General features: G+C 38.9%; 4 protein-coding genes, 1 long non-coding RNA gene and 1 pseudogene across 8 annotated transcripts; 3 read left to right on the top strand and 3 right to left on the bottom strand.

Annotated features, from left to right (window-relative positions):
* Window positions 1–2,460: 2,460 nt before the first annotated feature.
* On the bottom strand, window positions 2,461–3,472 carry LOC120006065 (protein JINGUBANG-like). The gene is made up of 2 exons (XM_038855939.1): window positions 3,152–3,472; window positions 2,461–2,924 (listed from the first exon to the last, which is right to left on the bottom strand). The coding sequence occupies exons 1-2, from the start codon at window positions 3,468–3,470 to the stop codon at window positions 2,461–2,463; spliced, it is 783 nt and encodes a 260-aa protein (XP_038711867.1). The 5' UTR covers window positions 3,471–3,472.
* Window positions 3,473–8,147: 4,675 nt separating this feature from the next.
* Window positions 8,148–11,483, top strand: LOC120004940. The gene is made up of 4 exons (XR_005469682.1): window positions 8,148–8,267; window positions 9,932–10,112; window positions 10,264–10,408; window positions 10,760–11,483. It is a non-coding gene; the product is annotated as an uncharacterized LOC120004940 (long non-coding RNA).
* On the bottom strand, window positions 8,263–11,086 carry LOC120004939 (VAN3-binding protein-like). The gene is made up of 8 exons (XM_038854300.1): window positions 10,773–11,086; window positions 10,536–10,601; window positions 10,315–10,383; window positions 9,839–10,199; window positions 9,360–9,524; window positions 9,221–9,270; window positions 8,939–8,996; window positions 8,263–8,847 (listed from the first exon to the last, which is right to left on the bottom strand). The coding sequence occupies exons 1-8, from the start codon at window positions 11,061–11,063 to the stop codon at window positions 8,651–8,653; spliced, it is 1,257 nt and encodes a 418-aa protein (XP_038710228.1). The 5' UTR covers window positions 11,064–11,086; the 3' UTR covers window positions 8,263–8,650.
* Window positions 11,484–12,975: 1,492 nt separating the features above from the next.
* LOC120005258 (protein NRT1/ PTR FAMILY 1.2-like) lies at window positions 12,976–19,628 on the top strand. Of its 4 annotated transcripts, none has more exons than XM_038854797.1 (4): window positions 12,976–13,130; window positions 13,865–14,082; window positions 17,881–18,431; window positions 18,700–19,628. In XM_038854797.1, the coding sequence occupies exons 1-4, from the start codon at window positions 13,043–13,045 to the stop codon at window positions 19,586–19,588; spliced, it is 1,746 nt and encodes a 581-aa protein (XP_038710725.1). In that variant the 5' UTR covers window positions 12,976–13,042; the 3' UTR covers window positions 19,589–19,628. The 4 variants fall into 4 exon arrangements, with proteins under 4 accessions (XP_038710725.1, XP_038710726.1, XP_038710728.1 ...); XM_038854798.1 differs by lacking the exon at window positions 12,976–13,130 and adding an exon at window positions 13,338–13,579; XM_038854800.1 differs by lacking the exons at window positions 12,976–13,130; window positions 13,865–14,082 and adding an exon at window positions 16,089–16,342.
* A 635-nt stretch (window positions 19,629–20,263) lies between these two features.
* On the top strand, window positions 20,264–23,998 carry LOC120005470 (annotated as a pseudogene).
* LOC120005471 (5'-methylthioadenosine/S-adenosylhomocysteine nucleosidase) lies at window positions 23,899–25,945 on the bottom strand. The gene is made up of 5 exons (XM_038855104.1): window positions 25,699–25,945; window positions 25,202–25,269; window positions 24,963–25,118; window positions 24,612–24,863; window positions 23,899–24,406 (listed from the first exon to the last, which is right to left on the bottom strand). Exons 1-5 carry the CDS (start codon window positions 25,928–25,930, stop codon window positions 24,020–24,022), a joined length of 1,095 nt encoding a protein of 364 aa, XP_038711032.1. The 5' UTR covers window positions 25,931–25,945; the 3' UTR covers window positions 23,899–24,019.
* Between the last annotated feature and the right edge of the window lie 1,425 nt (window positions 25,946–27,370).

Here is a 27,370-nt window from a genome sequence, read left to right on the forward strand (position 1 = left end):
ATTGTTTATGGTTAATGATCATGACATATTACATAATGATCATGACATATTGATTGGTTTCTTGTTTGTCGTATTTGGTGAATGAATCTATCAATCCTCTTCACGAGTTCATCTCTTAAAATTTTGTCTCAAATCAAATGTTTATCAGATTCTCTCTGATTTGGGGGAAAATAATGTGAAGCAGTATTAAAGTCTGGGCTCTAGTTGGACTTTTCTAGGATTTGGCCCCAATAGATATACGAAGCCCAGCTTGGCATGCACTAATACCCACAAGCCCACCCTCAGTTCAAGAAAGCCCGAGACAGTATGGACGTTCCCCCAATCCCCTATAATGCATAAGCCCATTTTAAGAAAGCCCACTGCAGTACGGATGATCCCTTAATAGGTGCAAGCCCAAAGCCCAGTTCAGGAAAGCCCACAATTGCAGAGTTGACCCTCAGTTTGTAATCCATCAACATCGGGCCTCTCATCATACGGGCCTTCACCAGGTCATAACTGGCAGACACTCTCAGTCTCTTACACTGGTGTGGTTAGGCCCAATAAATGATAGGGCCTCAAAGTCAACCTCAGTAAATTAAGTGTACTGGATCGGTTGTGAAAATTAAAATCTCATAATTAACAAGGGACCCAAATGGGCCTTCTTCAAGTCTCTACCGAATTATCGACCCACATTTTCTTATGTGTGGCCACAAAAGCAACCACAAGGACAAAACCCAAGTTCAATAAATTGGGGGACAATGTCAAACAGTATCCATTTTTGGACATTTAGATACAATAAAAAAAAAACACGTGGGTATAAAAATACTTATGACATCATTATTTACTTTTATACACTCAACCTCTTTCTTCTCTTTATTTTCTCTCTCTCGATCTATTTTTTTACAATTTAAAGCTTAAAAAAAATTTAGATCTATTGTTTTTATTCTTCCTTCATTTATTTAGGTATAGATGTTGGGTACATGATTTTCGTTCAGGATTTCCTTGAGTTTATGAGTACTAGATATGAAATAATTAATCTACCAAGCTCTACAAAATCATTCAAACATGTTCATATTACTGTTTCATAATAAACAAAACCCTTGTCATATTTCTTACTGAAGCAAATGACCTCTAAAAAATACCTGATCTATAGTACATGATTTTGTATTACAACGTGAATACATTAACATGATAATGTAGGTAAATATTAGTCTAATATTAATTTTTGCAAGAGTAGCATGATGATGTTACTGTTTCAAACAGTAACATAGAAACAGTAATATGAAAGAAAAAGTATCAAATCCAGACGATTTTGATGACGGTTTGCTACATCACCACTGTCATTAGACTCCCCTCACTGAGACGCATAATACCCAGCCAGATTCCATCCAAAACAGTCATTGAAAAGTAAGACCCAAAGTTGGCTCGTTTTGCTCGCATAATGTTACTGTCAGTAACATTGAAGTAGTTACATACGATATCAAATATATAATAACATTAAAACAGTAACATACGATCTATAGGTATCAGATTATGATATCATATCTCATATTAGATCTCAGATCTAACAAGATGAAGATGATTGTGGAGGTGCGATGGTGGTGGAGGAGCAACGGTGGCCATGGCGGTGGCGGTGGCGGTGGTGGTGGAGATGGAGAGTAGATGTCTTAAATTTATGTATTTTTTAGATCCATGCCTATTGAAGGTGAAGGGCAAATGTGAGATTATGTAATTATTAATTTTTAAAATACGTATTTATGTGTAAAAGAGGTACTTAAGTGTCCAATTTTTATAAAGTGGGCGCTAATATATCATTTTCCCATAAATTGGCCACATCTGTCAATTTGAATGCTTAAAATGGTTATACAGATGTGTGCGCCCTCGAGTACTGATTGCACCATGATGATAGTCTAACTGGTAAATTTCTTTGAGATTAAATTGTGTGCATTTGAAAAGTTCTGAGTTTGATTTTCATTGGGAGTAATACATTTATTGTCATGGGTTTTGACCTAATTTATCATGTTGTCAGATGGAGAACTTATGTGTGCATGGGTTTGACGGCCTGAGTTTGGACTCATATCGAAATTTTTGTGTCACTGGTCTGACGGTCCAAGTTTGAACCATATCAGAACTTGAGTTTGTACTCATATCAGAATTTTTGTGTCGCAGGTTTGATGGCTCGAGTTTGGACCCATATTAGAACTTCTGTGCTGGTGGATCTGATAGGTTCGAATTTAGACCAATATCGAATGTCCTAAAGGCAAATTCGTATGTTATGGTTGTTGGTTACAACAAAAAGATCCTCATGTAGCTATAGAAGCAATTGCAATTAAGATGGCATTGATGATCACCAAAAACAACTTGCACCAATCATTATTTAATCTGCAATGGTCATGGAAATAAATGCTGCCACCACCAAAAACAAAGATAAATAAATAGAAGTCTTGTACTCTAGTACTGCATAGAAATTGTTCTATTTTTCTAATGAAAATAATAATTGCCTTGAAGCTTCTTCTCAACCCAAGAAGGGGACAATGCAGGGCTACTATCATACTCCATCATCATCCTTCTATTGATTACAGGCCCACTCTGGTCTGTGTAATCCAAGCAAGCACCTTCATCACCTGGGTCTCTAACCCTCCAGACCTTGAATGTTTTGTCCAAACTTGCACTAAATACCAGAAACCCTACTACCACTCTCTCCATCTCCAAACAAGCAGCCAAGCATCTAACTGGACCTCTATGCCCTTCCAACACTGCCAAACATTCATGTAAACAACTCTCTTCATTTCTTCTCCAAACCCTAATCGTCGTATCCTCTGAGCCACTGAATATCAATCTCCCTATCGACGCTAAGCAAAGAACTGAGAATCGATGACCTTGTAAGAATCCACCATGGTTGAACCTTCCAGATAATTTCTCCTTCTCCCAGAAATTTATCGTACCTATTGAAATGGGAAATACACAACAAATTTATATTAAATACTACAATAATGACTTTTTTGGCGAGGAAGAATTTATTCATTTAAGCAATTATTCCGTTGCAGAATATTTGCGCCGAGTCATATTTGTTGACAGAATTTCCTTATTTTTCGACGGAAAATTCCGTCACGAAATACATGTTAGTGATTCTGGTTGACAGATAAAATCTGAATGGTTAGAATATGCGTACCATCTGATGAACCCGAATAGAGGAAGCATTGGTTGAACCATGTGCTTAAGGCGAGGGCATTAACAGGAACTTGTCGGAATTTCAATGTCACAGTGAGACTATGAGGGTTTTCTCTATAAATCCTCCTCCAAACCCTAACAGACCCATCAGAGGAACAAGTGAACACACACCCATCATCTTGGTTCACAACCAGTGCATTAATGTGATCTTCATGAGCCACAAATGAGTCAACACATTTGTTATCCGAGACCCTCCAAGCTTTGACTGTCATGTCATAGGAGCCAGTGTACAAAAGCCCTTCTGCATGGTAATACGCCATGCAAGAAACAAAATCCTTGTGTAGTTGATCACTGCTACTAATGTGTTTAGGGAACAGAAAAAACTTACTATATTTTCTAGGAAGAGTTGAGAGCTTTTTGGATTGAAATTTCTCCGATCCGACCTTGAAGTTCCATAGTCGGATTTTGTTATCTCCATGTGCAGTGAAAAGCTTGTTATGCCCGTAAGGTACCATAGCCTTTACGTCGCCATAACTCGCTCTGATGTAGCCTTGTTCGGAGCAATCCGGTTGCCTCCAAACACGAATACGGTTACTGTTAGAGGAGGTGAATACAATTCCTTTCGAGATGGCAATGGAGTAGATATTCCCTTCGCAACGATGGAGGGAAGCAATGCATTGGTAAAGAAGAGGAGGCAATGGAGCGCGAAGAGGAGAAAGTGTCCATGGAGATCCTGGACTAGAAATAGATGGTCTTGGAGGGCTTAATTGGAGATCATGACTACTTATTTCTTCATTTGTTTTGACAGGAAGGTCAGTATTTGGATCTCCCATGGTGTTTTTCTCGTCTTGTAGAAGGTGTAAGAGGGTGTTTTTGCTATATAATTCCATGGCATATATGCATGATGAGAGAGCCGAGAGGAGTACAACATGGATTTATGATTTGAGAGGATTAATTGTTTGGTTGGTTAAATACATAAATATAGAACGTACAATTTAATGAATTATTGTTAGTTGGGAATTAAGAGAGGCAGTTGGTTCAATATTGAGTTGACAATTCTTGTCGTTTATTCATCTTCTTTGATTCTTACCAGTTAATTAAAAGCCTAAGGATATGCATCACATGCACATAAATGCACAATAATGAGAATTTAATGGCTGCTTCACGGTTTAAAAACATGATATAACTTTACTTGCACCACACAATTTACTCTAAGTAAGTCCCACCTAAAAATATGAGTTTATCCTATTTTGTGCTTTTTCTACATAACACTATCTACATCCCTAGAACCCTAATTCTCAATTTATCTTGGTCCAAATCCTCTCTCACTCTTATCTCCTTCTTTCTAAAATCACAAGACACAAATCAACACAGAAGATCAGTCGGAATATGGTGTTGCGATGAAGCTGACAACAACTTCCTCTTGATTTGCTTAGTGTCTAGTTCCTCGCCAACAGGGCTTGATACAAATTTGCAAGAATCTGGACAAGCATCTCCATCAAATCTTTCGCAATTGAGAGGCAAGGGAGTTGTTTCGTCTTCTAAATCGTTCTTCTTTCATTTCTTAAACCCATCAAAACCCCATTGTTTTTCGCGGATTTTGGTGCAATATTGAGTTGATGGTTCTTGTCTTTTATTCATCTTCTTTGCTTCTTACTAGTTAATTAAAAACCTGAGCATCTACAATGGGATGATTTTGGAGTACTTGAGATGATACTTTCTTGATAAGTTAAGTGCTAGATGTTCACAATGGGTATAATGGAGTATATTTCAAGTACTTGAAATGTTACTTTTTTCATAAGTATAGCGTTACATGCACACAATGGGTGAAAAATGACACTTGAAAATTTAGTTGTGAAAAAATGATACTTGAGAGTTGGAGTATATATATAGTTGATGAATAGTGAAGAGAGAGATGATGAAAAGAAAGAGAGAGGTGATGAAAAGGAATAGAGAGATGATGGAAAGAAAGAGAGTGAAGATTGAAAGAAAAAGAAAGGTGATGGAAAAGAAGAGATAGAAGATGAAAAGGAAGAGAAAGAAAATAGAGAAAATGAGTATAGAGTGTTGAAATTTATGGAGTGTTGATGAATAGTGTTCATTGTGAGACTCACTCACCCAATTAATTGTGCCACATAAGAAAGAGGAGAAGGGAGAGAATGATTTTGGAGTGTTGGACTACATTCTCCCCATTGTAGATGATAAGGATATGCATCACATGCACATAAATGCATAATAATAAGAATTTAATGGTTGGTACACAATTTTAAAACATATGGGCCCATTAAAATCTTAAAAGGGTTTTGGCTTTTGGGGTATCCAATTGGCATTGTTAGTGTTTGGCTGTGTGTTTACACTGCTTTCAGTTGTACCGTACCTCATAGCACCACAACTTTTTACCTCGCAGCACCTCACCACACTTCACAAACGGCTTATATATGTTGAATTGTCCCACGTAATCAAATTAGGTAAATCATTTTATTTTAGATTAATGTTCAATATAAACGTTAAGTGATTTTATATTAATATTATTAGTCATCTAATATAACCGTAATTTAGATACGCCAAACGCACCTCACAGCACCGCACCACAGTTTTAAAAGTGATACGTCAAACAACTTTTTACGTTCCAATTCACCTCACAGCACCACGGTGTTATAACTCACAGCAGTTGACAACACTCCCAAACAAGGCCAATATTGTGTACCACTAATGAGTGGGCCAACCCAGTAGACCCTAGGAGTGTCCACCAGGTCTCCAAACCCGATACGACCCGATGACCCGAAGCCTATCGAGCTGACCCATCGAGTTTCTTATCGATTCAGGCCAAACCCGACCCAAAAACAAATAAATAGGGTCGGGTTTTTGGTTATTAATATTTACACTGTCGGGTTATCGGACCCAATAACCCGGTTGAAAATAAGTTAAAAAATTAATTAATTGAATAGGCTCAAGAATCTTAGTAGTTTTAACTTTTAAAGTAGTTTTGTCTGTGATTATCTTCCAATTTGTACGGTGTGGGATACTCAAAATCTCACATCTCTTTGTATTGCAGAAAGAGAAACATTGTCACGTATTTCGATGGAACTATTACCAAGAAAGAGAGAAACTTTTTCATATTGCTTTTTGACTTTTTGTGATAAAAAAATAGAAAAAGATGAAAAACATGGTAAAAGTACAATGCAAGGAGTTAAAAGCGCTTAAGACACATGAAAAACATGGGCCCGATGTTCACGTCTAGTGGGCAGTGACAGCGATATCAGTTCTGATGTCAAATTTGTCAATGGTGCCATTTGGTAGAGGTTTTTTAGTAGTTTTATATTAAATGCTATTTTCCATCTAAACAAGTTTTTCTCTTTACATAATCCGAGATATTTTTATACAGCATTTTCTATTAGTTTTGACATGCTACTTTATGGAACAATTTCACTAACATTCTAGTAACGAAAGTTGATATTGTCTCCATGCATTTGCTTTATTCTGATTATACCCTCACTATTCTACAATGTTATGTCATTGAAAAATCAATTAATAAATTAATTAATTAATTAACTAACTAATTAACTGATTAATAAATAAATTAACTGTAATTAAAACTTTAACTAATTAATTAATTTATAATTTATTATTATATTTAATTAATTTAAATTCATTGTATTAATTTTATGAATTAATTTGTATGTTTGGATACGACGTATACAACTAAAATGTATGTTACCCCTACACATAATTTATCCAATATGCTACACAGCACAAATGTTAACAGTAAAAGTTTCACCAAACACCTACTCAGCATTCAAGCAGCATATCTGTTACTAAAATTGTCCAGCATTTCTGCTACCACCATTTCTGCTGGCACATCTGTTACTTTACAAATGCTCTACCAAACTAGCCCAATATCAAATGGGCATCAATGCATTGGGCTGGGTCTGTTTAAGGTACCGGGTAACCCGGAATCCTGCCTGAAAAACCTGATAACCTGGTGACCCGATAACCTGGTGATCCTTTAACAGGGTTATCGGGCGGGTCACTCTCTTATCAAAAAAACACTGGGTCGGGTCAAACCCGGCCCGGTGGACACCCCTAGTAGACCCAGTGGTCAGTCCAGTAAGAGCAAGCCCAAAATACCTCGCTGGGTTCGTCGGAGCCCTAGAACGAAACCAGTCAAGGTCGGGCCCAGCCCATCAAGGGACCCCTTCTTTGGGTCCACGATTGTATCATCGTGCTTCGTACGTACTTTCCTAATCTGAATTGTTTCTCTAGGTTGGTGAGCGCGACAAATTTCTACCCAGAAGGTAACTTCCCAAATTGTATTATGTTCAACTCCTTAGCAATAATTTAAGCAGCTATGATTACTTCTTCAGCTGTAACTATCATGAGCTGCTTGGGCTTATGTTCGTCTTCGTTCTTGATTTGGAATGGAGCTCCTTCGCAAAGGGAAGGTGATTTGTACTGTCTGTATGCAATAATAAATTGGCTTTAGAAGGTTCCTGTTCTTTGTTTATACGGCCTGTGGAGTGAATTTGTCCATATTGGGCTAAATGTATCTGATTATGTAGTTTGTGGTACCCTTAATAAGCAATGGCAAACAGACAAACTATGCAACTGCCACCATTGTGGACTTTCTAAATCGTAAGCTTTGCTCTCTAGCAAGCGACAACCCAGTAATAGGTTCGGTGTAAGAAGATTTTAGCTTCTGTGAATCTGCTCTGCGAATGTTGTTTAGGTCTTTGAGTAATTTGATATCTGGGTTTAGCTGCCACTGTGTCATTTGAGCTCCTCATTTTCTGGATGGCATTTCTTACACTTGCCTTCCTTCTTGATCTTTATCAACTATCATGTGCACAGTGCATATATACCCACTGGCCCGTACTTACAATATTGGGCTACCCTCTGTCAATGGAAGAATTTCTTTTATGTGAAAGCCTTTACGTTTCTCACAATTTTTGGATTTCTTTCCATATTACCACTTTGGTTAATTTGTACTTCTTCTTTTTAGTATACAATAACAATAGCCATGATGAGGACTATGGTCCTGAAGTCGAAAATGCAGTATTGGAGTTGACATATATAACTACGGGGTCACAGAATACAGTAAAGGAAATGGTTATGTACAGGTGAATTATTTACCATTTCCTGCAATGTATTGTCAGTTATACAATACTGGCTTTTTCAAGGAATTAGAATGAAGAAATTATTAGTGTAGATGCCACACCTCACAGAATTCACTAAGAGATTGGTGAAAAATTTATCCATTAAATTGATGGCTTCTGCTGAGCGTTTTATATGTTTTCTATTATAGAAATTACATGATAGAATCATAGAACTCTGCAATTCTCCTTGTAAATCTTCTCCTATGTATATTTCTTAACATGAGCCAACACCAGCATTGTTCAGCCCTTGCTCACTTATTGTGTACGATGTCAGAGATGCACATTATATCTTTATCAATTTTTGAACATGAAAATCTGATTTCCTCACGATTGAAATATGGTCTGCATTATGATATATTGGTACAGCAATTCAAGATACACTGGATCCCCTCAATCCACATATGTTTCTCACCTTTACTTTTGCATTCAAATTCTATTATTCTGTCAGCTGTTATTATCCCGAAGTAAGCTTTCTGTTCACTACAGTCATCAATTTCTCTTCTGGGCCATGCCGGGACATTGCTATTCACTCCTGAGATTGCACCTGCAATCACAATATCCTATGACTCTGTTGACGGGTCAACAATAATGTTGCGCAATGAGTAAAAGTCCTATTTGTATAAAATTTTGCTTACACTTCTTCTTTTTGGTAAATGCTCCTGCCATGTACTTACTTTTCATCTTAGCTACTACCTGTATGTTTCCAAAGGAGTGAAAATCAAATTACTCGAGATTTTTTTCAACAACAGGAGTTAAATTAGTAAAGATAAGAAACCGAAAAATGATAGGGATTTGTAATTTTACTGCAAAAGTTACAGAGTCATAATAAATGGCTGAATTTTTTCAAAGTTCTCAAAACTATTTGTTAGAATAGTATGATATAGATACTTGGATCTGTATTTCCTACTCTGTGCTACCTGCCAATTGGAATTGATGTTGAAAGAAACTTGCTTCCAGTGGAGAGCTCCTGCCATCAAAATTTTTATAAGGGTGAGTGCCAACGAAAGTCCACAAGGTTTGCTAATTGCAATTCAGTACTGGAGTTGTGTTGTAGACCTTTTCTTGTACGTTTGAGAAGTTCACCTCCGCTACAGACAAAGTTCAATGCTGTTGAGATGTTTGATTCTTTCCCTTCTCCACCCTTTTCTTCTGCCAGAACTAATGTTGTTGCTGGATACCCCGTTTGAAGCCTTGCTCTTAAGATGGCAGCTCCTCGTAAGGCTGCATTAATGAATCTATGTTTAGATTAAACCTTGCTCTGAATCAAATGACGTCTAAAGGAAAGGTCACTGGATTTGATGGCGTTAATGTTTTTCATTAGCAATCCATCTGTTTAGTTAAAATTCAGGGGTTTCCATGTGAAGCTTGGCCATGTTGCAGGCGATTACGCATTCTAGATGATGTGTGAATGGTTTTACCATGGAGCCCTGTTTTCTTAGTGTAACTTTGAGTCTACTTAATGTTGTCTACTTTGAGCCAAGTCTAGTTTTCTAGTCTCAGACTAAGTGAAGAGATTGAAGATGTTTTTCTGATACCTGTTGCTGCTCCAGCAGTTAGGGTCATGATATCTCCATTGGTCCTTGCATTAATTGCTGAGTTGACTACTGTTAATATCTGGTCGTGATCAGCTCCCATGTCTTCTGCAACCTCAATGCAATGGGAGGCTACTAGAGCAGCTGCAGATGCAATTGCAGCTGATGTCTTCTGGTGGGCAGCCAACATTTCTGGTGACATCACATTTGAGGCAGCAAGTGCGGCAACTGCAGCAGCAACCCCAGCTACGGATATAGCTGCATGAAGTTGGGCACTGTGAGTCCTGATTTTCTGTTTCTTCTTCTCCTTCTGATCCTTTAAACATCTCCCCATTGTTCTTCCTCTCACCATGCTTTTGTACAGCTGAAAAGTAAAAATAGCGGGAAAGAATTAGTAATTGATTTTTTTTTTTTTAATTTTGGAACAGGATGAATAAGCTTGTGCCTTGTGGTTAAAATAAGTTGGGAGAGTGACATACCCCATGTTTGAGCAATTTTTGACTGGAAAGAAATTCTGGATCGAGTGCTTGGTGAAGTAGAAACAACTCCTGCACGGGCAATATACCTATAGAGGTAACTAAAAGCAGTCTACTAATTCTACATTTCCCGACGGATTGATTAACTAATAGCATTCAAAGTTAATGTTGCTGCAACTTAAGAAGTTATTGTGCTCTGAAGATAATAATGAGTAAAGTCATACCTTGACTTCTTCACTGTCTCGTGGAGAAATTGGAGGGCTACTGCCATTTGGCATTCGATCAAGTGGCTGTAACATGTTTAGGGACATATTAAAATAGAATTAACTAAGGCTATTGATATTTGATAGTGATAATTTTGAATATTGCTCTTGTTTTCATTTCAGTGACTAGAGATAGTATGTTTGTGTATGTTGTATGAGTAAATTGATCAAAATATTTCATGCAGTAAGAGATCTTACTGGCTCCTTCAAGGCCATGGAACTCATATCGTTTGCCTCAGCACCTGCAGAACAGAGGGGCGGCTTCTCAAGATTGGTGGAAGCATTGACGGGTCTGTTGGAAAGCGCTTTAGAGAGCTCCATGGCTGAGAGACTCCATGATCTTGCAAGGAATTCCATGGGCTCCGTAGGAGTCTCTGGTGGGGGACATGATGTGGGTAGTAGCCAGTCCAAAGCAGGACCATTTTCATCTATGTTTACCAGCCTCTTCTGTGATGAACTCTTTGTGCTGCAGGAGCTCACTGAGAACATGACAATGACAGGAAAGTGCCTACCGAGGATGATGTTCTCTATGAAATGAAGCTTATGAAGTTTAGAATCTTATTTCTTAGGTCTGCAGATTGAGAGGCCTGGTGTTGGAGCTGTGGTGAAATTTCAAATTTCTCAAACTATCACAGAAAAGCACAGAAAAGAAGAAGCTGAAGGTGATGGAAGAGTGAACACTGAACACCAAGGTATTTAACATGGGTTATGAACTGATTTACATGCATTTCTTTAATCAGTTTATGTCGAAGAAAAAAAAAAGGAAAAGTGGGTGTATAGATATTGTGCAGAAAGGGTCCTCATTAAAGTCAGTTATTTTTTGTCCTCATCAACTTAACTTACAATGGCTAAACTTTTGTTCTCCACTCTTCCTGTGCTTTTGATACATAAAAAGAGCCAAATACCATATTTTCGAGCGGCGAGTTCCATGATTACTCTGCTATTCATTTGTCGCCATTACCACTGCTTAAAGCATCAATGGAGGGCCCTCCTCCGCACGCACGCACGCACACACACATAAACGTATTGTATATTCACATCACTCTGCGTTACATTCTTGATTCCACTTATGCCTAGAAATCCATGATATAGTTCAAAGCATTCTAAATTTTAATTTCTCATCCGATGATAGGATAAGTTCGGTTAAAACTTAACGTGTGTTATAAGAATATTACTCCCAATGAAAATCGACCCGAGTCTATAGGGTTTGACTTCTATGCCCCTAAGATTGATATTGCGGCAGAAAAACCTTTTGCAAAGGTTTGTGACTCAGAAGCAGTAGTAAGCAGACCCACTAAGCACTGGGTTTCTTTCTGAATTTGCGGTTGCATTAGTCCTTTAATCATTACTTGTAGCTCTAATTATATCCAGGCTTTACAATGCCCCACGCTCCATAACTAGGCAAGTTGTTATCAACTTCTTAAGTCAATCCTTGGATCACTGGAAGATTGATTGATATCTTCTTAATCGTCCACAAAGAATAATAGAAAGAAAAGAAAGCTATGATTAGCTCCGAATTTTGTAACACTCAGTGTGTTTCTTCGGGATTAGCACAATTAGGTTTTGCATAAAAAATGCCTTTTAGAAGAGGAGGGCAAAATAATCATTGATGAAGAAGAAAGGTAGAAAATGTGGGCCACAAAGTCCTATGGGCTTAGCCCATTTACTTCATGAAGATGTCCAATTAGTTAGCTCCTAGGCTCCGCCTAAAGGCCTAATGGGCCAGAGGTCCATAATCATCAATTTCTCCAGCAATCTCTCACAATTACCCCGATAGATACTTACCGAGTGCTGGCGACGGGGTTCTTGTTCAGATTTCGCAGTGTCGGACACGGTGGTTGATTTTTCAGGGGACTTACAAATTTGTGTCTGGTACTGGCTACTCTATTATGTACATGCATCTAAAGAATCATGATCACTTTCCCTTCTCCCTTACCCTTTCTTACTGTTTTGACCGCGATACGGTGATTGTGGTTCTTTGTGAATCGGTGATTTTGTTATGCTCTTTGGGCTTCGCTGCATCGCGTTAGGCGTTGTTCCTCCATGTATTGGTGTGCGATTGAATGTTTTTTCCTTCCTTTTTGTTGTTGTTTTTCGGCACATGTTTCTTTTAACAGATTATTGGGACCCCCATAACTCAAGACGTCAGGATTACCTCTGCCACTGCTACTAATTTCTTGTGTAAAATTAAACTAAAAAATACCTCAAAGTCAAAGTCAAAGCTAGAGTTGAATATTCACAAATATCTCACCCCGTAATATTTTATTTCCTTATGATTGGCCATGTCAGCGTATTGTAGTCCAATACTAGTTAAAAGTCAAAATATCTCCACCAACCTCAAATGATTTTGTACAATTTTCTTGCAACTCCCATAGCAATCACATGAGTTACGTATAAATACTGCTTCACTTCTCTCTGTTTCTTGGTTGGTTGTACGTTTTTACAGAGTGAAGAGAGAAGAATCAAACATGACAAGTGATGAAGAGAAGACCCTCAAAGAGCCACTCTTGGTCAGCAAACAGAAGGGTGGCTTCAGAACCTTGCCTTTCATTATAGGTAAACTCAAAAAAAATATTGTGATTTTGACTCCTATTTGGCAATGTTGATATAGTGAGGAATGCACCTTCTGGATTTTCGTAGGCAATGATGTCAATGTCAATGAATTGGCCCCAAAATCACCATCATTTGGCTAATCTCTTTAAATCATTGGGTTAGTGTTCAAATAATACCAAATTGATCAGCAAATCATAGGGTGCCTTCCTTCTAGGTGCACACTCCTTAATTTTTGTACATTTATGGCCATTTAATTGTCTCCAAGAGAGTTAGGATCTTCATTAAGCTCTTCTGTCCTCTCTCTACTCATTCTGCGTCTATATATGTTAAAAGAGATTGTACAATCAGGTTGAGAGAAGGAAATATGAGGATTGATCAAGACGAGACAATCAGAGAGCCACTCTTGATCAACGAACGAAGGGGTGGCTTCAAAACCTTGCCTTTCATCATAGGTGAACCAAAAACATTGCTTTCCTATGTGCAGCTATGCATATAGAAATCTAAATTCACCACACGGACCTATGTACACAGTATTTCCATTTATGATTGGGTTTTGAATGAAGAACAATGGGTTGCCTTTAATTTTTTTTTATTCACCAACATATATATGCATTTATGATTGGTAACACATACATACATATGCATTATGTAACATGTACACAATATTGACATTCGTGGGTTCCATTTGTGATTGGGTTCTTGTGTTTTTTAATGGGTTGCCTTTAATTTTTTGACAGTGAACGAGTCATTTGAGAAGGTAGCAAGTTATGGTCTCTTGCCGAACATGGTTCTTTATTTAACAATGGAGTACCGATTGGAAAATTCCACAGCAGTCAACATACTGTTCTTGTGGTCTGCTGCCACCAATTTGTTGCCGATCATTGGGGCTTTTCTTGCTGATTCTTATGTAGGTCGCTACCCCATGATTGCCTTTGGATCCATTGCAAGCCTTCTGGTATTCTTTCGTACTGTTTTTCCTTCTTCTTGCTTAATGCTCTTGATTTTAATTGCTTAGTTGTATCCATTCTGAGATGGGTTTGATTTTAATTGCTTAGTTGTATACATTTTGGGTGTTCACAACTGATATGCGATAGTCAAAATAACACAGCTCCGATAGCAGGTTAAGGTTGCGGCCTTGACTGATATGTAGAGAAGGTTAGAAATTAAAATCTCATCTTTCACCACAATTTGATAAAATGTCAAATAAACTTGTAGAAGTGTAGTTCTCGTGTACTTATTTATAACGACTAGATAAAGTTTGATCTTAAATCATGTTCTAGGTCTATTACTGTTTACCCAGTGATCAAGCACTTCTTATGTAGGTGTGATCTTGTCATGTGTACTTTGGGTCCATTTGCTCTAAAACATGAGACAGCAAAATTTCCTTATAAACTATGGAGCAGATGCATCAGAACTTGTACTTAAACCATATAAATCAATGCTAGCCTGCATAAATTTCTAAGGACCCTAAAGAGCAGGATAGTTCTGATGCAGAGGGCTTATGTTTATAAAGCCCATTGGGTTGGAAATAACTAGCATCTCCATTTGATTAGTAATTAGGGCCCAGGTCCACAAACTTTAGCAAGGGAGGGCTCCTTCTAATGATACATACGAGGCAACTGAGATTGGGTGGAGAGTTTTGATATTTGGTGAACTCTTGTTCTTAGTCTTTTAGGTTCTCTACTCCTCCGGCGGCAGCAAGCATCAATCGGTATTGGGGGTTCTTCCTGTGGGTTCGCAATCTCCTTACTCTCTTGATTTTGTATCTCCTTCTTATTGTGTTTACAGATTAGTTAGCTATGGATTTGTATATCTTTGCTGGAGATTAGTTGTTGATGTCTTGTTTTGGACGATTGAAGTTATCTAGTAGTAGCCATCTGTGGCATTTCCTTGAGGTGATTTGTAGTTGGCTTGATCTGCTGGTTACTTGTATTTCTGTTATTTTGTGGAATTGGCCAGCACTTACGGGAGCTGCATCAAAGTGGTATCAGAGGCAATGAGCATTTGGGACTCTGTTGCTCACGATCCAGGAGACTGGAGTAGGCATTGTGAAGAGGTGCCGGATCAGCTCACTCACCGATTCTATGGGCATGAACACGCCCGTGACGAGAGAACCGAGTGGTACGAGCAGCGCTATAACCAACTTTGGTACGATCTCTCTCCTGAGGCCCAAGCTGAGTTGTTCGAACAACACAACAATCATCCTCAGTCTGACTCCAGAGCTGGTGGGTTTGATTCAAGCTACGATAGTAACCGATGGTATGATCGGTCTTGCGTTCACGATGATAAGAACTATGGGGATGGTAGGTTTGTAGATGTTCAAGACAATGAGTACAACTCCTCTCAATATGTTAGACATTATTCATATGATCGGGATGTCCGAGGCCGTTACCAGCACCGATCTCCAACTGACATAGAAAGTTGGAGCGATTATCCTTTTCAAGATTCGCGCGATTGGGGTGCTAGATATGCCTCCACTGGGAATGATCTTAGAGCCCATGGTTATGATGCACGTAATTGTTATACTCCATCAATCATTCAGGACAGCAAGGCAGCGCATATGTGTGAGGCCTTCCATGTGTTTGATAAAATTCCTGAACGAGTTGTTGCTTCAAGATGCACTACATATGGAGCATCTACCTCAACGCCTAGCACTCAACTGTCAATGTGCTCATATGACAGCGCAATAATACCCCAGATGCAGCAAGATGATATCCTCCGGGGTATTTCCAAAGAGCTCCAATCCATAAGTCAACAAATGGGTGCTTGGACCAACAAAGTAGGCATGTTGTTGGAGAACCTTTCTGCGAAACATGATCGTAAGGGTGTAGTACGGGATGAATGCCAATTGAAAGAGGTTATGGAGGGGCTCGGTACTGTTGAACAAAATGGGCTAATGACTGCGACACCAGAAGAAGTTGTGGATGCGAAGATTCAGTCAAATTGTGAAGCCCATGAAGTTGAAAATAACAGTGAGGCAATTCAGCTTGTGTCAGCTGTTCAACATGGAGGTAATCAGTTACAAGCCAAAGCAAACATGGTTGCTTCACAAAAAGGTAACAAATCAGAGATGGTACTTTCTCAGGGTCTTCGTGTGCCTTCGATGGATGTTCTTTATGTCATTAAGGCACCTTCAATTCTTTCGTTGGCATGTGTATTGGGAGAGAAGAAGGTGGACCTTCCAATGGAGCAATCCTTCACGGGGCACAAACCTGGTAAGCACTCTGCTTATGCCACAGTGGCTGAATGCTTCCCTAACAAGGTTGACATGTTACAGAAAAATATTGAGTTAATTCTAGTTCATTGCAACATGGCGGCATGCTCTTTTATTATGTTTTCTTGCCGTGCAAATTTTTCCCTAGTGAAAATTTATACTACTACTCTTGCTTGGGGCATCACCGTGCCTCCTTTTTTTTTGTTTGAAAGACTGGTGGCTGGACACAGTCAGTGGAGTGAAACTAAAAATAGGCTTGATAGTTGGGCAAGGCTATTCACTCCTCTATCACTATCTGAAAGTATGACTTGGGATTTGCTTGCTGATACACTGCTGCAACCGAACAAATATTGTTTCTTGATACCCAGTGAAAGTCGGCTAACAATGCGTGATAATGACCATCAGAGACAATTCTTCTATATTATCTATCACACAGATGGTGAAAGGGTCAATAGTTTGAGCAACTTGTACTGGATCTGGGCCTTTCAAGTGCTGAGTAGGCAGTCAATATGGGACATTCACAGAGTACAAGAAGCAGGATATTTGGAACAACCCATGCAGGTGTTTTGTCTTTGCTTTGATCAAGATGAGTTGTATGGTAGTCACTTGTTCTTGCCTAGAAACTCAAACAGGTTGGCTAAGTGGCTCATGCAAAATTTGTGTTTCTTTTGTGGACTAAGGAAGTACCTACAACAAGGCAATGGTGCTACTTGGAGAGTTTGGGATCCTGGTGGACACCATGCTCCAATTCCAATTTATGTAAGTCAATGTTTACTCGACGGAGTCGAGTTCTTTTGGGACGGAGAGAGTTGATGCAGAGGGCTTATGTTTATAAAGCCCATTGGGTTGGAAATAACTAGCATCTCCATTTGATTAGTAATTAGGGCCCAGGTCCACAAACTTTAGCAAGGGAGGGCTCCTTCTAATGATACATACGAGGCAACTGAGATTGGGTGGAGAGTTTTGATATTTGGTGAACTCTTGTTCTTAGTCTTTTAGGTTCTCTACTCCTCCGGCGGCAGCAAGCATCAATCGGTATTGGGGGTTCTTCCTGTGGGTTCGCAATCTCCTTACTCTCTTGATTTTGTATCTCCTTCTTATTGTGTTTACAGATTAGTTAGCTATGGATTTGTATATCTTTGCTGGAGATTAGTTGTTGATGTCTTGTTTTGGACGATTGAAGTTATCTAGTAGTAGCCATCTGTGGCATTTCCTTGAGGTGATTTGTAGTTGGCTTGATCTGCTGGTTACTTGTATTTCTGTTATTTTGTGGAATTGGCCAGCACTTACGGGAGCTGCATCAAGTTCATATTTGAATGGTAGAGTCAATTGCATATTCAATCTATGTTCCGAATTTTGTCATATTCCTTTACGTAAGGCAACCAAGTTCTTGCTTCCTCTATTTTATGACCAATCATGGACCAGACGGAGTATCAAAGAAAATGTAACTAATATTGAATTTCTATTGGAGTATAGAACAATAAATGTCATATACTGTGGCATATATTCCACTAAAGCTGTTGAGTTTATGTGTTGCAGGGGATGACTCTTTTGTGGTCAACAGCCATGATTCCAGGAGCAAGGCCTCCTCCATGCAATCAATTTAGTGACAGTTGTGAATCTCCGACAATGTCCCAACTTCTAGTCTTATATATTTGTTTTGGAATCATGTCAGTGGGAGCCGGAGGTATAAGGTCATCTTCCTTAGCCTTTGGGGCAGATCAGTTGGTTAATAGAGAAAAAAGGAAAAGTTCGAGAACTTTGGAGAGCTACTTCAGCTGGTACTATTTTTCTGTATCAGTTTCTGTAATTGTTGCACTCACTTGTGTTGTGTACATTCAAGAAAACCTGGGGTGGAAGGTTGGTTTTGGAGTCCCTGTGGTGCTCATGTTCTTCTCAACTCTTTCTTTCTTTTTGGCTTCTTGCTGGTATGTCAAGTTGAAAGACAAAGCAAGTTTGGTCACTGGGTTTGCTCATGTTCTTGTAGCCTCTTATAGGAATAGGGATATCCAGCTATCAGGCCTTGTGACTGATGAAATGTATTATCACGGGAAGGAATCAATGCTTCATGTACCAAGCGAGAAACTAAGGTATCTTCAGATTATTATCATCATATGTTAAAAGCTGGGTTTTGCATTTTGAATGCTCACGTGGTTGGTTGGTACTTGGTAGAGCTTGTTATAGATCTCAATGTTTGAGACGGTTTGCGGTAGTTTCTTCAAACTATGCATTGTTTTGTGAATCACTTTTCGTTCTTCTTCACTACATTGATAGCATCCATTTTTGCTTCATGACTTCAGTTTGTAGGCGTGCATGAGCTGTTGGATGTCTGATGAGTGTTTCCTTTCTTTGTCTCAGATGTCTAAACAAAGCATGTGTCATTAGAAATCCTCATGAGGATTTGACCCCTGATGGCAGTGCTTCAAATCCATGGATTCTTTGTACTGTCGATAAAGTAGAAGAGCTAAAAGCACTAATCAAAGTAATCCCATTTTGGTTTGCAGGAGTCTTGAGGTTTGTTAATTTAAGTCAATCCTCTTTTCTAATACTCCAGGCATCCTCCATGGATCGACACATTACTTCAAACTTCGAGATCCCTGCAGGCTCCTTTTTCGTATTTTATGTTCTCTCTCTAGCAGCAGCAGTTGCCCTCTACGATCGTATCATCCTCCCCTTGTCATCAACAATCAAAGGGCGACCAGTTCGTCTCAGCCTGAAATGTAAAATGGGGGTTGGAATTTTTCTCTCTGGCATGTCCATGGCAGTACTTGCTGTTGTAGAGTATATTCTGTGTTCAATCGCAATGCAGGAAGGAGCTTCAGATAGAACACAAGCAGTTGGGCACATGTCCGCAATGTGGCTAGTGCCGCATTATGTGCTGCTTGGCTTGGCTGAGGCCTTTGTCGCGATCGGGGAGAACGAGTTCTTTTATTCAGAGTTGCCCAAAAGCATGTCAAGCATTGCTTCCAATATTTCTTTGTTAGGATTGGCTGTTGCAAACTTGTTAGCAAGTTTCATCGTGAATGTGGTCGATACAAGTACCAAAACAGGAGGAGCAGGGAGTTGGGTTTCAAGCGACATCAACAAGGGCCACTATGATTACTATTATGGGATTCTTTTTGTACTGAGTATGGTTAATTTTCTCTATTATGTTGTCTGCTGCAAGGCTTATGGTCCCTGCAAAGGGGAAAGCAATCATAAGGATTTAGCATTTGAAAGAGTAGGTAGTGAAGGAGATCATTTGTAATGATATTTTCTTAAATATGCAAGGAAAATAAAGTATATTCGTAGGCCATGCTATTCAGAGTGTTTAGAATTTGAATTCATCACTTAAAAAGAGTTCAATTTGCATTGCTTAATGCTTATTGTATAAGTCTTTATTTATTCCTTATTTGCATAGCCAAAACAATTACAAAAAAGAGCAATTTATAACAGGGAACCTTTTTCAAAGGTTTGTCACTCATAACTCATAAGCATAGCAGACACACTAAGCAATGAATAACGGGGGTTGAGATCATGGTAACTTTTAGGATAAGTGGGAGGTCGTGAGTTCAAATCCCATGAGTTTTTTCATTATCGCAATTCGTGAGATTGACGCTTGCTCAACCTAGTGTATGCGAATGTCATCCTGTGTTATCTTTCCACACCGGGTCTCGGCCCAAGTCTCAACTCGTCATTGGGGGTTGCAGGGTCTTCTATTTCCCTGTGCAATTTGCGAGATGGGCGCTTGCTGAGCCTAGTGTGTACGAATGCTTCCCTATGCTATCTTCCTGCGCTGGACCTCGACCCATGTCTCAATTGGTCAATTGAGGTTGCGGGGTCTTCTATATGGCCCGCCTGAAGGCCCAATGGGCCATAAGTCCATAATTATAAAATCAATTAATTCAAGTCTTGATATCGATTCGATTCCCCTAATGGCATCCGCTGCAAAACAGAAGTCGAAGTTAAAGCTAATGGCGGGATATGCAGCAGATGCTGGTGGAGGACTCGACGGAGCAGGCGCAAGTGCTGGTGGTGTCATCACTGGAGAGGGCGACGGAGAAGTAGTACTAGTTGGAGTCGGGGCAAGGACTGGTGGTGGAGCCGTGGAGTCTGGGGAGAATGCGATGGAGATGGCGTTGGTCTGTGGGATGACAAGAAATTTCTTAATAAAATTAGAAAAACATGAGCAGGTATAATGGCCGGCGCACTTGTCGTTGGCAATAATTTCATTGTAAATAAATTAGTTCAAAAATCACCATCATATCTGTCTCAATCCTTTTTGCGAATCTCTTTCTGTTTTTTATTGTATGTGTTTCTTTCCTTGTTTTATCTTTCTCAGCAAATCATTGGGTGCACTCTCCTTAATTTAATCTTTCTCACCCATTATTTAATTTCGTAGTACTTCCTATCTTTATTTTTTGATTTTTTCGTTTGATTCTCTCCTCTAGCTCTCCTTGTTTATGTTGGGTGTGCAAATTAAGTGGTGAAGAACCCAATATGAAGATCGATGGAGAGAAGGCCATCAGAGAGCCACTATTGAATATCAGCAAACAAACTGGTGGCTTCAGAGCCTTATTTTTCATCATAGGTGAACCAAAAACATTGCTTTCCTATGTGCAGCTATACATTTAGAAATCTAGATTCACCACACAGAATATTTCCATTTGTGATTGTGTTTTGAATGAAGAACAATGGGTTGCCTTTAAATTTTTTTTCTCCAACATATATATGCCCTTCTGATCGGTAACACTTGTATGTATTATGTACACAATATTGGCATTCGTGGGTTCCATTTATGCAATGCTTGGGTTCTTGTGGTTTTTAATGGGTTGCCTTCAATTTTTATGACAGTGAATGAGTCATTTGAGAAGGTAGCAAGTTACGGTGTCTTGCCAAACATGGTTCTGTATTTGACAAGGGAGTACCGATTGGAAAATACCTCAGCAGCCAACATACACTTCTTGTGGTCTGCTGCCACCAATTTGATGCCGATCATTGGGGCTTTTCTTGCTGATTCTTATGTGGGTCGCTACCGCATGATTGCCTTTGGATCCATTGCAAGCCTTCTGGTATTCTTTTATACTGTTTTTGCTGCTTCTTGCTTAAGGCTCTTGATTTTAATTGCTTAGTTGTATCCATTCTGAGATGGGTTTGATACACTATGCATTTGGGTGTTCAACACTCATATGCCGTGGTCAAAATTATACAGCTCTGATAGCAGGTTAAAGTCGCAACATTGACTGATATGTAGAGAAATTTGGCCAGTTTTTCCAAGCTACTTGTTCTTTCAAAATTAGAAGTTAAAACCTCATCTTTCATCAAAATTGATAAATGTCGAATAAACTTGGAGAAGTGTACTACTTGTTTACTTTTTATGTTGACTAGATAAAGTTTGATCTTAAATCATATTCTAGGTCTCCTACTGTTTACCCAGTGATAAAGCACTTCTTATGTTGGTGTGATCTTGTTATGTGTAATTTGGGTCCCATTTGCTCTGAAATATGACACAAAAAACTTTCTTATAAACTATGAAGCAGATGCATCAGAATTTGTTATTAAACCAGATAAATCAATGCTAGCCCGCGGAAATTTCAAAGGACCCTAAAGAGCAGGGTAGTTCACTTGAAAATGGTAGGTTCAATTGCATATTCAATCTATGTTCCGAATTTTGTCACATTCCTTTACGTAAGGCAACCGAGTTCTGCTTCCTCTATTTTATGAACAATCAGGGACCAGACGGAGTATCAAAGAAAATGGAACTAATATCGAACTTCTATTGGAGTATAGAACAATGTCATATACTGTGGCATACATTGCACTAAAGCTGTTGAGTTTTTGTGTTGCAGGGGATGGCTCTTTTGTGGTCAACAGCCATGTTTCCAGGAGCAAGGCCTCCTCCATGCGATCAATTTAGTGACAGTTGTCAATCTCCAACAATGTCCCAACTTCTAGTCTTCCATATATTTGTTTTGGAATCATGTCAATAGGATCCGGAGGTATAAGGTCATCTTCCTTAGCCTTTGGGGCAGATCAATTGGTGAATAGAGAAAAAAGGAAAAATTCGAGAACCTTGGAGAGCTACTTCAGCTGGTACTATGTTTCTGTAGCAGTTTCTCTAATTGTTGCATTCACTTGTATTGTGTACATTCAAGAAAACCTAGGGTGGAAGGTTGGTTTTGGAGTCCCTGTGGTGCTCATGTTCTTCTCAGCTCTTTCTTTCTTTTTGGCTTCTTGCTGGTATGTCAAGTCGAAAGACAAAGCAAGCTTGGTCACTGGGTTTGCTCATGTTCTTGTAGCCTCTTATCGGAATAGACATATCCAGTTATCAGACCTTGCTTCTGATGAAATATATTATCATGGGAAGGAATCAATGCTTCTTGTACCAAGTGAGAAACTAAGGTATCTTCAGATGATTATCATCATATGTTAACAGTTTGGTTTTGCATTTTGAATGCTCAAATGGTTGGTTGGTATTTGGTAGAGCTTGTTATAGATCTCAATGTTTGAGACGGTTTGCGGTAGTTTCTTCAAACTATGCATTGTTTTGTGAATCACTTTTCGTTCTTCTTCACTACATTGATAGCATCCATTTTTGCTTCATGACTTCAGTTTGTAGGCGTGCATGAGCTGTTGGATGTCTGATGAGTGTTTCCTTTCTTTGTCTCAGATATCTAAACAGAGCATGTGTCACAAGAAATCCTCAAGAGGATTTGAACCCTGATGGCAGTGCTTCAAATCCATGGAGTCTTTGCACTGTTGATAAAGTAGAAGAGCTAAAAGCACTAATCAAAGTAATCCCAATTTGGTTTGCAGGAGTCTTGATGTCTGTGAATACAAGTCAAGCCTCTTTTCTAGTATTCCAGGCATCCTCCATGGATCGGCACATTACTTCAAACTTCGAGATCCCTGCAGGCTCCTTCACAGTATTTTTGTTTCTCTCTTTAGCAGCATCGGTTGCCCTTTACGATCGTATCATCCTCCCCTTGGCATCAAGAATCAAAGGGAGACCAGTTTGTCTTTGCCTGAAACGTAAAATCGGGGTTGGAATTTTTTTCTCTGGCATGTCCATGGCAGTACTTGCCATTGTAGAGTCTATTCGGCGTTCAATAGCAATGAAGGAAGTATCTTCGGATAGAACACAAGCAATTGTGCAGATGTCTGCAATGTGGCTAGTGCCGCATTATGTGCTGCTTGGCTTGGCTGAGGCCTTTGGCGCAATTGGGCAGAACGAGTTATTTTATTCAGAGTTGCCCAAAAGCATGTCAAGCATTGCTTCCAATCTTCATTTATTAGGATTGGCTGTTGCAAACTTGTTAGCAAGTTTCATTGTGAATGTGGTCGATAAAAGTACCAAAACAGGAGGAGCAGGGAGTTGGGTTCCAAGCGACATCAACAAGGGCCACTATGATTACTATTATGGGATTCTTTTTGTCTTGAGCCTGGTTAATTTTATCTATTATGTTTTCTGCTGCAAGGCTTATGGTCCCTGCAAAGGAGAAAGCAATCATGAGGATTTAGCATAGAGGGATGGGAATTGAGTTTCTCCTTGAATGTTCTTGGTCCGTAGAATTTGAATTCATCACCTAAAAAGAGTTCAATTTGCATTGCTTCTACAATAATTCTTTATTTAATCCCTTATTTGCATAGCCAAAACAAGATGGGATGGCTATGGTTATGGTTATGGTTATGGTTATGGTTATGCCATCTTAGATATATAAGGAGGGCTAGCAACCAAGGCTTCAGATACTGAAAGTTGCTCGATAAATGCCACGACAACCGTGACAGAATTGTTGGCCGCGAGATTGATGAAGGTATCAGCCTCATTAGAGTGAGCAGAGCCACCACCAGCAAGGTCAGACAAAGCTCTAATAGTGATGAAAGGAACTTTTTGTTGATAGCATATCAATGCCACTGATGCACTCTCCATATCTACAGGACTCACATTGAATTTACCATATATGAAGCTACGATACGCAGCATTGTCCAGGTATATGCTAGCGCTTGTTCCTCGCTCCACCCTCGCCACTTTTGGTGCGTCTGACAAACAAGTCGTCGCGTTCAGACACGCCTCTAGCTTCAATCCCTGGTCACCACAACAAAACAACAAGCCAGTAATATAATTTCTCAAGTTTGTAATGCTAATTAATTTACGGAAAATGCTAAGAATCTCAATGTTTTTTGTCCCGGCTATATCAAATGCTGAGATGACGCACATGATCCATGTGCAATCGTGTGCGTTTGACTCAACAAAAAAAATAGTGGGATCCGTATAACTGCTGTTAATTTACCTCCAGTTTCTTTGAGATGCTAAAATAATTTGAGTCAACGGGGACCCAAAAGGCATGTTCCCTATCCTCTGGGGTGCCATCTATGGGGAATACTTCTTCTGGTTGGTACCATACATTGTTCAACGAGTTGTCAAATGAGCTGCCGCCTGTAATGTTTGTGGTGTAATTTGCAAACTTTATGTATCCAACTGTTCTCGTGTAGTCTCCATTTGATTCAAGGGCCAGCTCATTTTCAGGCCCTTGTCCATACCTCTGCACGAATACATCATTAAATGTCCTTATGTACATGTTTATACGTACACACAGATGTATATATACATGTCCTTATGTATGTATATGGACAGAAAATACCTGCCAATTCCATAGAGCAGTGTGAGCCCAATACTTAGGAATGGTGACGTCTCCAATATTGAGGGATGGATTTGCATTTCCAGCAATTCCATAATGAACCACTCCTTCTATACTGAATAAACCCAACAACAACTGTGTGGTTATCGCTGCATTTATCTGTATAATATCAATTGCCCATCAATGTCTAGACAATATAATTAAAAATGACAAAAAAAGAGAGGAAAATTAGTAATTAGTACCATGCTTAGTCCTGTCATGACTAGTATTACTTTCTTATCACCAATTGTTCCAAAGCGAAATCTTCTTCCTACATTTAGAACAAAGCAAAAAAAAAAAAAAAAAAGATGGTCATTGTTGTTTTCCAAATAAAAAGAGAGTATAGTGTGTAACCACTTAGCGATAACCTAATTGGTCATCTCTCTGAAATTAGGGTTTTCGGTGTCTGAGATTGGAAGTTCAAACCAACCAACTGGGATATTTCCTTATGGATCGAATCTTGGTTTCGTCAGCTTGTCCCACTTTCGGACTCTTACCCGCATGGACTTTAGTCCAATCTTACTTGTCACCAATGTGGTGCGGGCTATTCTGACAGCCTCCGAGATTTACGCTCACTCAACTGTTGGAAGGACTCTAAGTTGAGTGGTTACTCAGTTACTAAGAAAAAGAGTGTGTTCGTGTGTGTTGTTTTGTATATATATATCTGGAAAAAAAATCATGCTAATAAATCATGAATCACCATAAGCATCTATGTAGAAGTTGGAGGAAACAAAGCTTGGAGATTGAAGAAGAGGGTTCATCTCAAAAAGGTTTGGAATGACCAAACCAAGGTAAGGACCATCGTTGTTAGCCTCATCAACCAATAATTGTGTATGAGAGTGTAGTGCACCATTTGCTTGATGATGCTTATTGTGCAGCACCATCACCAACAAAGCAAAAGAAAGCCTGAAGATGAATCTCAAAGCTTCCATATTTCTTCTACTTGAGGGCTCAGAGCTTAAGAGTTCATATCAGGAGATAGATTTATAGAAAGAGTTGTGGCAGAATTACAAATTACTTGGTTTATCAGGGGTAGTCTTGTCAATTTCCTATCCCTCGTGCATGTGTTTAAAATATATAAATCAATTTCCTTATATCTATCATATATATCATGTGCATGTGAGACAATTACACTAGTTGAAGTTGCTTATTTTTAATTGCTTAATTATGCTTCTATTTAGGTATTGTTTCTTTTTTTTTTAAGAAAAATAAGCAATTTATACAATGAATTTAAAATAGTTTGTCTTAACCCAAGTCTACATCGGATATCCAAAAAATTCACTCGGAATTTTGAGAACTCCAGCAATACTTGTTTAAATGAGTCAAGTGCAATTCTTACAATCGGTTGATAACTAACAAAAAAAACTTGGTACTTTCAGAAGCTCAACAACGTCTTTCGAAAACCAAGTAGTTTAATTAAGCTCACCATACATTCTTAAATAACAAAATTCGCCTCTTTGTTTGGCTAATTGGCTCTTGACGTGGCCTAAACTAGTGTGAGGAAATTGAATAGCTCCTAATAGCTAGATGGGAAGTGCCTAGGGGTTGTGTAGGGGCTCGTGAAAGAGCTAAATAGGAAAACTATGTGTGTTAGGCCGAATGTGGTAGGAGTTGGACTTTATTTTCTTGAAAATTATAGCAACTAGTAGACTTCTATAAGTGAAGTAGAAATGAAAGATCAAACGTAAACAATGTGCTTAATTATTTGGATAATAACCTAGTGGTGAATCTCTATCGGACCAAACCGTAGAGATTGTTCCACACTACTCTTGGACATAACAAGGCCAGTGTGGCCAGTGTACGTAAACCTTATCTAAATGCAATCCTACGGAGATATTGTTATCAAGATTTGGACTGGGACAGATATGATACGATGCTCAAGGAAATCAATATAATTCGACGAAAATCACGTTTTGAATGCACCGACCGGCCGCTGAAGAAATCAGAGCAACATTTGTTGTTTTTTTATCTAATAATTGTTTTTGTTTGGTTTTGTCCATTTTCAAAATAATTACTTGTTTGTATTGGCACACCACTTTGGGCCACAATTTTTTCCTCTCTCAATATGATGTCTATATTTGTCCTAACGAATTTAAGTATATTAATAGGCAATATTTTTCTTAAATAAAAATAATAAAGAAAATTAACAAATTTATTGTGGCCCAAAACGCACCACAACCGGGCTTCTGTACCTCTCTAGACAAACGATTGCGAGTAATGCGTACTCGCCTACTCGGTTGTTTGGATATTGAAGTGGGCCTAACTTATGTTCAGAAATGACGTTAGAGAAGTCAGTCAGTCACACAGTACCACAATTTAGCAAATTTAAATCTCATAAATTGGACAAACGCTTTGATCAAGGAAAGAAGGTA

The sequence above is a fragment of the Tripterygium wilfordii genome, chromosome 9 (assembly GCF_013401445.1).
Source record: "Tripterygium wilfordii isolate XIE 37 chromosome 9, ASM1340144v1, whole genome shotgun sequence".
NCBI classification, from domain to species: Eukaryota; Viridiplantae; Streptophyta; class Magnoliopsida; order Celastrales; family Celastraceae; genus Tripterygium; species Tripterygium wilfordii.